Genomic DNA, 15,160 nt, shown 5'->3' with positions numbered 1-15,160 from the left:
GATCCCCTTTTCCCTGGCAGTAGATAGGGCTGTCAGGCCTAACGTTTTAAATTGTATTATAAAGAGATTTTTCTCTATTATCTGAGACACCATCATGGAAAAGTACAACAAAACAGAAACCAATTTACAGTCTGGGACTGAGATTTGCGATAGTAAACATATGTAAATTAAGTGAAAATGGCCATGCCAAGATGAGACCTTTTCCCTTGTTTACTACACATCAACCCAAGAGGAACTGAATTTCAGGGTAATCAAAAATTTTAAACTCAAAGTATTTAGAAACTGACAAAGAGGATATAGGAGGCCTTCACATTACTCTTCTCTCTGCTGCCTTAGGCATTTTGTGGAATGCACAGCAACAGAAAATGATACTGCCCGCTGCCCCCCAGACCTCATCTGGGACTTGCCATAATCAGTCCTGGACCAGTGTCAACAATGCATCTGACCAGATTGAGGGGCCAGTTGCTGTTTTAAAGTCCAATATTTCTAGTGCTAGAAAAATGTGTTTTGTAAAACAGGAGAGCAAAGGTGGTCTTGTGGTTAAGGTGCTTTATCTTGGGAGATTTGGATTTGATACTTGGTACTGTCACAGATTTCCTCTATGACCTTGGACAAGTCACTTAATCTTTCCATACCTTGGTTCCTCCCCTATAAAACGGAGAAAATAATACTCCCTTTCTCCCACCCTTTGTCTGTCTTGCCTTTTTCAAAATGAAAGTTCTCTACCACATGTTTGTACAGCACCCCGAGGCCCTGACCTGGCTCGAGTGTAATAAAAATAATGAACACTATTGGTAAACTAGAGATCTTAGCATTTCAGTAGTAAAGTATTCTTGCCCTGATCTGCCCTCAAATATCAGATATTAACCTCATGCCATTCAGATGATCTTTTTATTTGTTTAGTTCTCACTCAAATTCCAACAATTATTTCTACCATGTGTAAAATGGCAGTCTGAAAATTGAGAGGTGATTGTTTAAGTCACTGGTTGCTATTCTAACATTTCTCAAGATACTGTCGCAAGCAGCTAAAACTTTGTGGAATTTAAGTGGAACACACACAAGCAGAGCAAGATTTAACTCAAGTAATGTCAGTTATTTCATGACCTGAAACTAGCATTGGTCTTGGTCCAGTGATCAGGAAGAAAAAACATTTCTGTCTGATACAGAGGGTTTTCATTAACTGCTGGTGATAATCAAATAAAACAGGTGTGTTAAATAAGCTAATGAAACTTGAACTGAGGTATGGTGGCAACATACAGTTTGGCACTTCTGGAGCACCCATTCCAAAGAGGAAATGCAGCTTGTGGTAAGTCATGCTGTTCTTTGGTGGGTGAGGGGAAGTTACTGTCTCATGGCAATTCTTTTTTTACTGTTTACTTTATTGGAGTGATAACCTATAAACTGGTATCATAAGAACCATATGTCACATCAAGTTTTGCTGGGGGTACAAACAAACCAGTCATTTATACTGATATATTTTGTAATAACAATGGTGTGTGTGCGCGCACGTGTGTGTGTGTGTGTGTGTGTATATATATAATTTGTTATATTTACCATAAGCTATAACTTAAACTGTTTCAGCTCTGCTTTGTTCTCTTATCTTTGTTTGATGGAGTTTCTATCACGGTGTATGAAAATAATTTGTACGGTCAACAGTTTTATTTACCTTTACTAAAAATTAGTAGCCAACTCATTTTCATGTATTGTGACTGCAGTGGCTGCTTTGTAAAAGAATTAGATGTGCTAATATGATGTGATGATATGAGGAGATTGTGTTGCTTACTGTTTAGGGCAGGGCAATTCAAAATGAGCGGTGTTGGTTTCTCTTCCTAATATATGTCTTGATTCTCCAAGTCATTGCGTGCTATTGTGCTTGTGTGGAACAATTTGCTGGATCTGGGCTTCAGTCTCTTATTTGTTATGTAACACAAATAACTTCAGCCAAAGTTTCCAAAAGGGTCCTTGAATTTGAGTGTCTTGTTTGTTTGTTTGTTTTTGCATGTCCAAAGTGAGTCATTTTTGAGCCTTATTTCAAGAAGTGCAGAGCAATCCCAACTCCAGCTGGAGTCAATAGGAACTGCTGGTGCTCAGTGACTCTGAAGAATCAAGCTATAAATGTTTCAAGTTAGCCAAAGTGAGGCAAGTTTGAATTAATGGACAGTTTAGTAAACTTGGCCTTAAACTCTGGGCCAGTGCACTTACAGCTTGATTTTCAGAGTTGATGGGCAACAGTGGCTCCCACTGACATTTTGAGGTTGTTGTGGGTGCTCAGCACTTGTGGAAATCAGACTGCTAGACCTATGAATAGATATTCTATACATTGAAGCAAATAAACAAATCTGCATCTATTCCTGGGCCTTCCACAACTCACCCCCGCCTTCCCCCCCCCCATCCCCGGCCTCAGTTTTACCTGTTTGTGAATCAGCTGTCATAACACCTACTTCACAAAGAGCACTGTGAGAGTCACCTTGAAATAAATGGAGAAAAAACATTAGTCAATTACTAATATGATGTTCACTTTCAACTTTCTTTTTAAAATGCCATCATTAAATCTCTGTGCTAAGCATTTGCTTTTTTCCCCTCTTATCAGGCAGCTGATTTTCTAAAACAATTGTGCATGTACAGCTATCCAGAGAGCACAAACTGGAGGATGGCTTGTCACACATGTTCTCTTATTACCAGCATGGCTGTTGCTCTAGTCTAGCAAAAAGAAAAGGAGGACTTGTGGCACCTTAGAGACTAACAAATTTATTTGAGCATAAGCTTTCGTGAGCTACAGCTCACTTCATCGGATGCATGCAGTGGAAAATACAGTGGGGAGATTTTATATACACAGCGAACATGAAACAATGGGTGTTATCATACAGACTGTAACAAGAGTGATCAGGTAAGGTGAGCTATTACCAGCAGGAGAGCGGGGGGGTGGGGAGAAACCTTTTGTAGTGATAATCAAGGTGGGCCATTTCCAGCAGTTGGCAAGAACGTCTGAGGGACAGTGGGGGGGGGGAATAAACATGGGGAAATAGTTTTACTTTGTGTAATGACACATCCACTCCCAGTCTTTATTTCAAGCCTAAGTTAATTGTATCCAGTTTGCAAATTAATTCCAATTCATCAGTCTCTCATTGGAGTCTGTTTCTGAAGTTTCTAGAAATCTCTCATAACCTTGGCAATGGGTTCAGAGAGCTTAGCCCTCTTGACGCCAAATTCTCACCTCTCAGAAACAAAAACAATTGAAGTACAGTAAGGGCAAAAATGTGCTAAGTGTTAATGAAAGGAGTTCATTATTATATAATAAATGTGCTTTTCCATCAATGTCTGCTTCACAATAATGTTACAGGATGCTATATTCTGAAATGCTTTTATTTTACTCTTCCTGACTGCAATAGGAATGAGGCCTCTTTGTTTAGATTAAATGGAACATTCTTAGCAGCGGAGCAGAGTGGTTAACTCTTGGCTGTTTCATTTTGGCACAATGATGTGATAACTTCCTATTTGACAGGCACACAAATGACTATACAATAAGCTTGCAGCACGCTGAGTTTTGTGCACTACACAGGAAGTGTGCTGTTGCTGCCAAGAGTATTTGTAGTACCTTCACCACAAACGGCAGATTCAAGGAGTGCTTCAGTCCATAAAGTGAAGGGAAATTTTCTATTCTTGCTCTGCTTATTTTCTGTCTTTCTGCTATTATTTATTTACTGTCCAGTTGAAAGTCAATTTAGTGACAGACTGGCCCGGTGTAAGGTGCCAGATTTACAGCCCTGTATGGTGAATATCACTATTTATCTGAAGAAGAGGTGCAACCCAAGTAGCAGCCAGGCAAATACGCCACTTTGCCATTATTTCTGAACCCTATTTAGAATGACCACTGTTATGAATTAGAAGCCGTAATGTGACATTTAAAAGAGCATTATGAGATCATGTGTCTATATAGTTTAAGTGGAAAGGAGGAGGTGATCATAAAAAATTAAATGTAACTTGAATAGTGAAAACTGTGTGATTGCATTTTGACAGTAATAGTCCGAGATATGATGAACTTAAGAATTATGGACCTGATTTTTATATTGTCTTACACTTTATGCAGTCATTAACACTAGGGCAAAGACTTTGTACCTTTGTAGAGGTGCAAGGAAGTGAAGAACTAGACTTTATATCTTGTAAACGAGAGAGCTGGTTGGATTGTAGGAAATATTCATTGCAAAATATTTTGCAACATTTCTTTTCCAGTATTGTTATGTAGAGAGAGAAAGGCAGAAATTTTCCAACCACAGACACACACATTCATTTAGCGATGTTACTATAAACACTTCGCATTATTAAGATGGAAAGAATTTTTTAAATGAACTATGCTTTTCATACGTACTGATTGTTTACTTTCTAATTTTTTTCAACTTAGTGAAAATCAGTGAAGTTACTTGTTTGTTGTAAATTTCACAAATTAGATTCTCAGTCCTGCAGTGTGTGGGTTGCACACACCACAGGTTTATGTGTTTAAATGCAACAGTTGCGTTAGAATATGTGTTTAAGTATCCATTATTCTTTTGTAATGTAAAAGCTTAATTTCACAAAATCTAAACTTAAGGCCAAATTGTAAAAGCATCCTTTTAAATTGCATGCCTGTTGTAATTTCTGTTGACTAATGTATGTTTGCCTGCCTGATTTATCTACTTCTACTGCCTAACTATTGTGAACCAAATCCTCCGCTGGTTGAAATTCTCAATGGAACTTGCCAGTTTATAACAGCTGAAGATCGGACCCTGTTACTAGGTATGGTACCAATCATCATAGCTTCTAGGCACCAGAAAAGGCATCTGGTATTAGCTCAGCAGAGGCAGATGAAAGAAAAACTTATTTAGAAGTGTTCTGTTTTTATTTCAGTCTTTCCTCCAACAAGTGTAGGGCCTGTCCTGTTCTTCTTAAACCTTGTCTTCATAAGATCAGTGAGTTTTGCCATTGACTTCAGTGGGAACTGGATCAGGTCCATGGCCATTCCTTGAGCAAAGAGGTCTTTACTATATAATTCAGTGTTAGGGAGTTCCATTTTGTTCCCTGTGCTGAATCCGTGGAAACTTTATTCCATCACTGTTTGAGTCAGCAGTTCTGTGGGAAACTGGCCAGACTTCAAGCCTCACCAGGGTTTCCAGTCTTCTGGCAGCCAGTTCACGCATTGCATTTACCTATTTTGAGTCCTACTGCCTGGCATCCAGTTACCTTACAGCACGTTAAACTAACAGTTGTTTTTTTTTTTATCACATCAGGGTGATAATGGTGAGACCCTAGCAAGGAAAAGAACACACAATGTGCAAAAGGCATCAAAATGTTTATATATGCTCTTTCTGGATTTGCATGAAATGGGTTAGAACCACAAAGTTCTTTCAGAGTTTATTAAAATATTCTTTGTTAAACAGAGCAGAACCACAGCAGAGATTCAAGAGTCAAAGTAAATAAGTAGCTGCCCTTTGAACAGAGGGGTCCTTCCACGTGACAGTGTTCATGTAGGGAGTGACTTTATGCAGTTTATCAGCTTTCCTTTCCACAAAGAGTGACACAACTAGCAGTGGTAATGATGCTGTCTATCTGCAGTACATGAAGCAAAGCAGAAAAATCAGAGGTCTGAACAGGTGGGGGGAAGGGCGCGGGCATTAGGTAATACAGAATTCTGTTTGTGGACCAAACACGTTGTATGTCTTTTCAAGGTCTCAAAACAATACGGAAGCCTACGCAGTATTGTCTTCAAAGGCTCTATAAACTTATGCAATTCAGTTTACAGAGTCATTACTTTAGTTTATACCAGGGACCAGTGGAAGTCGGTGGGGGTTACTCTACATGTAACCTACTTTAACAGTTCAGAATTGGTTCATATTTCATAGTCCTTGACAGACTTCTAATAATAGGCAAATCATTCAGTGAGCCAGTTATCTCAGTTAAATTACTGCTCCCTTGATGTGTGTGAACTTGATCATACCGGAAGTGAAGGTTTTTTTCCCCACATGGTAATGTTTTGCTGCTATCCTATCCAATTTGTTTGTTCCAATTTTCACATATTACCTGAGACATCTGTGAATGTGGCCTATGTAACTGTGGTGTGGGATAAAACAACTTTGTGTTGTAGCATTTACTATAATGTTCTTTCCCAAGACTTTCAGCTGCAAACAGTTGTATTCATCTTTTGGGTGTCCAGAGACATTCTTAAAGGCAAAAGCGGGAGTGTCCAGTTTTAAATCCAGTACACAAAAAGTGGGAAAGCAGCATTGTGTTGTCACAACGATGTAAGAAAAGGAGAGTAAGTGTTCACAGATTGAAGTAAATGGCTACGTGGGCAAGACTGATGTTTCACATGTGAGGCTATGGACTGATTAGTTTTGTTCTTGCTGCTGACGTTGTCCTTGCTGAACAGATCTCTCTTTGTCTCTCTCTTTTTGTGTTTCCTTTGTTTTTCATGAGCAAGTTGCTTTCAATAACCAAATCAAGCAGAATATGGACCAAATTCTCCTCCCCGCCCCATGTGCACCAGTGTAAAAGTTTGCTAAAGTCAAACTTACTTCGGTGTAAAGTGGAAGCAGGATAGGGCCCTGAGAGACGAAACGGGGTTTCTCTTACAGATCTCAGTATTGTTAGACCAATTGCCAACCTGGGTACTAGACTGTTTCAGTGAGAAGGAGTTGGTTGTGTATAGGAGGAGAGCAGCTGAACTATGAAGCCTTCTGTGTTCATTCCTGGTAGCCTTCAGGGCAGGGTTTGTGGTCCATTTGAGCAGGCCTTTTCCCATCTTCAGCCCTTATCTCGTACACGCCCATGTAAGTCAGTTGGCTCTGGATTTAGAAGGCAAGTGCTGAGGGATTTTTCTAGTAGATGGATCCAGCTGTCAAGCTGAGTGCTAATAGTTTGCTAGGTTACCAAAGCAGTTTGGTTGCCTGCATACCTGTGCAATTGTTTGATTTTAGTTTCTGTTGGGTGCTAGATGCTCTGGTGATAAGCACTGAATGTATTTTTAAACAGATACATTTTTGAAATGTGTATGAATTCAGCTGTATGAGGAAGGATTTGGCTGTTCCAGGAATTTTCTCCCTCCAATACATGTACCGGGTACCTACTGGAAGTGACCTGCTGTGTTGCAGGAGGTGCAAATCAGATCAGCAGGGTTGGCACAGTGAGGGCATATTGAGGTTTATGAGCCAGCTAACAATTATTTTTTTTCTTCCAGTTACCACTGTTTAAAAACGTTCATGTTTTGTTTCCAAGATCATTCAGTTCTAGTGGGCAGGGCAACTTGCAAATACTGTCCTCAGAGCTGAAACTCTCTAGCATGTCCTCAAGGTGGTTATGCAGTAAGCTCTGTGGTAACAGGATCTGTTTGAAACTTGTTTAATCTCAAGTAATATTTATTTTATATATCTTGTATCGTGGCAGCTAGGCACATTGAAAACATACAAAGATTTTAAAATACTTAAGATAAGTCCCCTGCAAACACTGGCAATTAAACTGCCAGCATCCTTTAGGATACTCAGTGTGCCTAACCAGACAATATTGTATTCCCAAATTAACTCAAGTTGACCTTTGCATTCACCGAACCTACCTGAGCATTTAAGGGAAGGCTGTCTTTGGGAAATACTCTAAAATTAACTAACTCATTTTGAATGAAAAGTAAGTGTGTGTATCTCTATGGAAGTGGAACCCAGTGGTTTTTTTTGTTAAACTCTGGCAATTGATTCACATCTTAAAAATACCATTGCAAGGAAAAGGACAAGAAACTTCTTTTTATTCTAAATATTTTTGCCCCCTTTAAATGAAAGCTAAGTTTCTACTTTTACATTTCTCATATAAGGGTGTGCTCAAGGTGCTGAGCTTTTTGGGACCCAAAGATCCAGCTCTGGAATTTTCAATCAATAGAGAAACTAAAGCAAAACAACACAAAACTGAAAGTGAACCAAGCACTAAGCAATATAAATGATCTTCTTAAATGAGGCACACAATGCTCACAAAATTTGGGGCTAGGGTGCGGGCTCTGGGGTGGGGCCAGAAATGAGGAGTTCAGGGTGCGGGAGGGGGCTCCAAGCTTGGGCAGGGGGTTGGGGTTGCGGGGGAGGTGGGCATAGGGCTCCAGATGGGGATGCAGGCTCTGAGGTGGGGCTGGGGATGAGGGGCTGGGTGTGCAGGAAGGGGTCGGGGTGGAAGCTCCGGGCAGCACTTACCTCAAGCAGCTCCCAGAAGCAGCGGCATGTCCCCTGTCCAGCTCCTATGCAGAAGCGCAGCCAGGCGGCTCTGTGCGTTGCCCTGTCCGCAGGCACCGCCCCTGCATCTCCCATTGGCTGCGGTTCCTGGCCAATGGTAGCTGCGGGGATGGTGGCAGTGTGCGGAGCCCCTTGGCTGCCCCTACGCATAGGAGCCGGAGTGGGGACATGCCACAGCTTCCGGGAGCCTCGTGGAATGAGGCAAGCCCTGGACCCTCCTCCCTGGCGGGAGCTCAAGGGCTGGATTAAAATGTCTGGAGGGCCGGATGCAGCCCCCGGGCCGTAGTTTGCCCAGCCCTGATCTATGAGGTTAATACTTTCTTTTCAGTAGTTGTTGGGCTTTTATTCTAAGAATTCCCTGGACCCTTTCAGGATGCTGTGGTTCTAACTGAAGAACCAACAATGCATTTTGAAAAAGCTATTGTCTGCAATGTAGCTGGCAGTGACTAAGAAAATCCAGATGATATCCCCAAGGGAAATCTGTACAGCTGGGCCATTGTATTGGAAAAGTAATAATTTGCTGTTACTACCTTAGAAAGTTATTTTTGGATTCTCTCTCTCTCTCACACACATACACACTATTCAATATTGTTGGTGTCTCTGATTTGGTGTAGATCTCACAGGGGAGAAAAATTCAGAACAATCGAGACCCATTCTAACCAAATTAACAATTGATCCCTTCACTTAAGAGAGGAGAGGTACTTTATAGTGTCTGAGCTTGTTTTCTTTGCTGGCATCACTTCCTTAGAATCCAGTCACACAAGGAATTAATTTAATCTCCTGAGTCCGTAACAGATGAGCATGCTAAATGCATGTATTCAGTGTCTAGTGTACATGGATCATTTCCTTTTGAGAAAATAGGGGGGCCAATCTTCACAAGAGCTTTTTTCACTAAATAAGATCCTTTTCTAGTTTAGCTGAGTGAAATCATTCATGGATACATCCATGTTTCTGCACATCCTACAACTCTTAGTATTATTTGATCTGTGGTCAGATAACATCCATGTGTGAGGAGTAGCTGTACTCCAGTGTTTGAATATGTTGATAAGATCACTAGATGTTGGATTAGAGGTAAGACTTTGATACTTCTCAGCTGTGCATAAACTGCTGGCAGATATCACATAACTTATTTATGGCTTGGGGGGAAAAGACAGGCAGTTATCTAAAAGGCATCTCTGTATTTGACTGGTAGTCTTCATTCTGGGCTTTATTAAGAGACCCCTTATTAGTACAGTTATAAAAAATGTATTAAACCAAAAACTATGCAGATGTTAACTGCATTTGGTGTAGTCTTTAAAGGGAAAGGAAGGAAGCTAGCTACTTGTTACACATTGTGGCTCTGCAGGAACAAAACAGAATCACATCTAGCTAAAGTATCCTGGGATTTTAAAACTCTTATTCCCAGGGGCTTTATAATCTGACAGGCCAGAATTTACCCTACTCTCAACTGAAGTTGTCTAATTTTGACAGACGTGATGGATTAAAGAGAAAGCATCATTGACCTGGTTCCACTTCGTTAGCTTTTCCGGTTAAACAGGATGCTATAGAAAGTGAGACCCCCGCAGTAATAGCTTGGGCCAGCAGGACTGAAGCTTTAAAAGTGTACCTGTGTACTTTAAAAGATGATTCTTTAAATATTTTGTTTGAGAGCTAGTCCCAGAACACTAATGATTAGGTTTGAAAGGATTAGGTTTTTTTAAAAAATCAGTAAATATTGGTAAACCTATTTTTCGCTGCACACACAGAAACCAACGAAGAAAAATTTCCAATGATGATGATTGAAATTTACAAATAGACAAAGTAAGAAGAGAACTTAGTTTGATTTAGAGATATTTACTTTGTATACTTTGACGTGGTGTTGACAATTTGTGTTTTAACAGCTATAAAGTTTTAAATTTTTGAATTTCAAAACCTACTGTAATTGTTATTTCATGATCTCCCCATAATTTTTCACAACTACGAAAATATAAAATTTTGGAGAAAATGCTTCAAAATAAGTGGATAAAATGCTTACCCCATAATTTTGCTCAACTGTGAACATTTAAATTGATAATAATCAAAGCAAATGCTTAAAAATCAACATAAATACTATCTACCAAAATTATATAAAAACCCCACATTTAATTCTGCAAAGCCTACTCCTGATGTAGCTTCTTGCAAGGATATTATCTTTTTTTGAGGACATGTTCATTAACTGGCCACATGGACAGTTTTTATGCTTTAGTATTTAGGAGTACTTTAATGAGCTTTGGACCCCTAGCCAAGTTGCAATAAGGGTTCTTACTTTGTGCACAAAAGAAGATATACACTTCAAAGCTAGAACTGTTTACTTAAATATAATGACACATTATTAAAGCTAGTTGGATCATCAGAATGAAATTTTGATGAAAAATAGGAATAATCACAAATATATTCAGTTTTCCAACCAGCTCTACACATTGCCAAAGTCTCCAGTTAACTTTCTGAAAGAGCTCAAAAATTTTAAAGATGCACAGATCAGTTGTATTGCAATGTAAAAATAGAACAGAGCAGGAAAAATATGAAAACCAAAATAGGAGATCAATGATATGAGTGCCTCATATGACCCTGAGTCTATTCTGAAACCTATGTGGTCTCCCTAATATTCTTCTAATATTACTTTTATCCCATGCAACCAAATATTGTGGCTGGCAAATGCTTTGTATGGAAGTGGAAGAGAGGTGTATATGAAAGGAACTCTATCTTAAGAAGAGAACATTTGAGAAGCCTGGGCTAGAGTAAACACTTGTTTCTTTGGTGTCATCTTGCCTAGTCAATAACAGCTCAAAAAAATCCCATCTTCTCGGTATTCTGAAGACTAATGTCTATTTCTGTGACATTCTGCAGGGATGCTACTGAACAGCTGTGTCCCCTTTGCTGTCCAGCCTGGGATGCCTTTCATATTGCTTTGCTATAAGAGCCACCACTTCTGATGCTGCTCACACACAGCCTCCAGCAAAATAACTCGCAGCTTTGTTACATGAATGCTCTGCCAGCCACTCATGAATTGTATTGCAGAGTGACACCAAGAAATCCCCAGTCCCAGCCTACTCCCTCCAGAAATGTGTATCTTGTACTGCCCAGCACTCTACTGGACAATAAAAACTCATAGAAAGTCCATCCTTTCCTCAAAGGAAAATGATATGCACAGACCCTGTTATCTCAAGTGGTGGTTTCCAAACACTTCAGTCCAAACACACTGGTTTAGATAAAGTAATAAAACAAATTTATTAACTACAGAAAGATAGATTTTAAGTGACTACAAGTAATGAGTCAAAGTCAGAATTGGTTACAAAGAAAATAAAAAGATAAATCGCAAACGAATACCTAATTTAGCAAGCTAAATGGATTCAAAGCAAAGGTTTTATCTCACTATATGCTTATAGCAGTCAGTACTGTCCGAAAAGCCTTCCAGCCAGCACCTCTACACCAGTTCAATGATGCTTCCTTTGTCTTTCAAGAGTTTTGTAGCTGCCATGAGTGGAGGTATTGTCAATTTAGAGAAGGACCGGGATATCATACAGGAGGATCTGGATGACCTTGTAAACTGGAGTAATAGTAATAGGATGAAATTTAATAGTGAGAAGTGTAAGGTCATGCATTTAGGGATTAATAACAAGAATTTTAGTTATAAGCTGGGGATGCATCAATTAGAAGTAATGGAGGAGAAGGACCTTGAAGTATTGGTTGACCACAGGATGACTATGAGCCGCCAATGTGACATGGTTGTGAAAAAAGCTAATGCGGTCTTGGGATGCATCAGGCAAGGTATTTCCAGTAGAGACAAGGAAGTGTTAGTACCGTTATACAAGGCACTGGTAAGACCTCATCTGGAATACTGTGTGCAGTTCTGGTCTCCCATGTTTAAGAAGGATGAATTCAAACTGGAACAGGTACAGAGAAGGGCTACTAAGATGATCCGAGGAATGGAAAACCTGTCTTATGAAAGGAGACTCCAGGAGCTTGGCTTGTTTAGCCTAACTAAAAGAAGGTTGAGGGGAGATATGATTGCTCTCTATCTGGCTTCAAGATTAAACTTGATAAGTTTATGGAGGAGATAGTATGATGGGATAACATGATTTTGGCAATTAATTGATCTTTATTCATGGTAAATAGACCTAATGGCCTGTGATGGGATGTTAGATGGGGTGGGATCTGAGTTACTACAGAGAATTCTTTCCTGGGTATCTGGCTGGTGAATCTTGCCCACATCTCAGGGTTTCAGCTGATCGCCGTATTTGAGGTCGGGAAGGACTTTTCCTCCAGGGCAGATTGGAAGAGGCCCTGGGGGTTTTTCGTCTTCCTCTGTAGCATGGGGCTGGGTCACTTGCTGGAGGATTCTCTGCACCTTGAAGTCTTTTTAAACCATGATTTGATGACTTAAATAGCTCAGACATAGGTGAGAGGTTTATTGCAGGAGTGGGTGGGTGAGATTCTGTGGCCTGCATTGTGCAGGAGGTCGGACTAGATGATCATAATGGTCCCTTCTGACCTTAATATCTATGAGTCTATGAGATGCGAGGAGAGAAGTGAGGTGATGTGTGCATGTCCTCTTGTCATGCCATTCTCCACTCTTTGAGGATTATCTCCAGCTGTGGTTCAGGCAACAGCCAGTCTGTTTACGCTGCAGCTGTTTTCCATTGCTAATATGTAAAGTTCTTGCTTGCACCCTTCTTCCTGCCAAAGAATGGTGGTTAAACTTGGTGATAACCCATCATAATCCATTTGATTATGCTGATATCTGGCTGGGGTGCCAGAGTTTCTTTAGTCTCTAAAAGATTGGTTTGTGCCTGATTTTCTAAACTTGGAACATGTTATACAGTAGAACATTTTATACATGAGATTTTATATATGTATATATAATTTACCAGGACAATAATGTTCAGCAGATTATCAGTTTTCAAGTGATACCTCATAAGGAATACTCTGTACAAAATTTATTATAGTCTTGTAAAAGTGGTGAACATAATGGTATAGACTGTGTCACAATTTCCTTCTGCTTTCTTTTTACAGGACCAGCCTCCCCATCCCTACACCGGCTTGGAGACCCAGGTTAGTACTGTTTTCCCCCCCTCTATTTGTTTAACTTGTAGGATGTTCTGGAGGGTACCTGCTTCCAGAGTGACAAGGCTGTGCCATCACCTCAAATCTTGATTGAACTTAATTGAAATCTGTACCACATTGTCAGAGCAGAGGACATAAATTTAAAGCCAAAACAACTGTCAGTACATGAGTCTCCCCTCTTCCATTTGCCAAGCTCAGCTTCCCAGACAGTACAGGTAAAGGTGTTGGCTGCCAGTTTGTTACTTTTTAAAAATACAGTTGTATTGGAGATTTCTTTCTAAAACATAACAATGCACAGTAATGAATCCGTGGAGATGCTTGGCACCAAAAGGTCAAAGTGACAGAGGGGTTTTTACAAAGTCACCAAGTCTTTGATTTGTGTTTCCTAATAAGGCAGCAGCATTGATTTCCATTCGCCTTGATCTTTGGGAGACAGCTAAGGCAATAGCATTGACATACTGAAGATGAGTCATATACATTTCCAATTTCTCCAAATAGAGATAACATTTTCTAACCTGGGCTTCCATTGGACTTTCCCAGGGGAGAATTGTTAACTATTTTACAGTATATTGGTGGCTGCACCGAGCTCATTCCATCCGTTTTCATACCCCATTCTCTGGGAACCAACCGTATAAGGTGTGATTGATAGGGTTGGGGTAGCACAATTGTTATTGTATGGGGTCGGAGGGCCTTGGTAGAGCTGTATCAAAATACAAAGTAGTTAAGACAGACCAAGTCTCTTCATATTAGCAAGCCATAAATTGCAGGGAATTGAACAAATATGGTAATTATCAAGGCCAGTTCATTACTGATTTGAAAGGAAGTTGCCTAGAAATAGCTTCTGAGACCTGAAGTCCTACTTTGAAGGGATCTGTCACCTGCCATTGACTAGACTTAAAAATCTTACTCAGTAGAATAAACAATGCAGTGTCTGTGTGTTCGTGAGTATGTGTGCAGAATAAACAGCACTACAGATTGAGGTCTTCCATTTAGCCACAGAACAAGTACAAATTTTCTCATGCTGCTCTGCCAAATTGCATCTTCCCTGATCTGAGTGTAGTTCATTTTTCATGCCTATTAATTCCTTGCTAAGACTACCAATGAGAGTGCCAAGTGGCTCCTAACATCACTGTGTTTTTAGTGGGCTTTAACATTTTCAGGAAAGAAAGAAAGAAAAAAAAATTGTTTAATAATGAAGACAAATTAAATGTATTTTTACACATTGATATTTCTACCAATATCACTAGAAAGCTATATCCATTTCTGAATCTAGATAGTTGGTATCAATTCACATAAAAAACACCTGTCTCCTTATCTTGAAATTAATTGTAAGGGCTGAGAATAACTCTTTTTGTGTGATACCTTTATTTCCCATAGCACTCTGAGCTGGTAGAGGTGGCTTAAACATGACTGCTGAGATCTAGTGGGGCATGGCAAGGAGAGGGAATCAAGTGATCGTATCTCTCACAGTAAGAGAGAACTAAACCTGTGTGCCACAACTGTGATAGCTTAAGGTCAAAGGATATGTTCTGTTTGCTGCAGCATATTTCTTTCTGCCACATTTAGGAAAATGATCAGAAGGGTTCAGATTCTCAAAGACAAGAGCTAGTCCATACTATATCCACAGCTCCCACTGAGTTCATTAGCCATTGTATATATACAGCAATTGCAAGATTGGGCCCTAATTCGAGCAGGAGGGAGCTCTGTTTCGTTTGCTATGAAAAGCATCATGTTAAAAATAAATAATCAGCAACTTTGTCATTTTTGCAAATTCAAATAAAAAGTTAATTTATTTAGTTAATGAGGGGTTTTGTTCTAGTATGATGATTTTACAATCCCTCCCT

General features: G+C 39.8%; 1 protein-coding gene across 1 annotated transcript in view; it reads left to right on the top strand.

Annotated features, from left to right (window-relative positions):
- The window catches only part of XYLT1 (xylosyltransferase 1), a 315,294-nt gene that overhangs the window by 70,961 nt on the left and 229,173 nt on the right, over nucleotides 1-15,160 (top strand). Inside the window, exon 2 of the mRNA XM_074965390.1 lies at nucleotides 13,266-13,304. Coding sequence (XP_074821491.1) covers nucleotides 13,266-13,304 — 39 coding nt within the window. The remainder of the gene's footprint in view (nucleotides 1-13,265; nucleotides 13,305-15,160) is intronic.

The sequence above is a fragment of the Natator depressus genome, chromosome 10, assembly GCF_965152275.1.
Source record: "Natator depressus isolate rNatDep1 chromosome 10, rNatDep2.hap1, whole genome shotgun sequence".
Taxonomy (NCBI): Eukaryota; Metazoa; Chordata; order Testudines; family Cheloniidae; genus Natator; species Natator depressus.
This window is presented reverse-complemented; position numbering and strand designations above follow the sequence as displayed.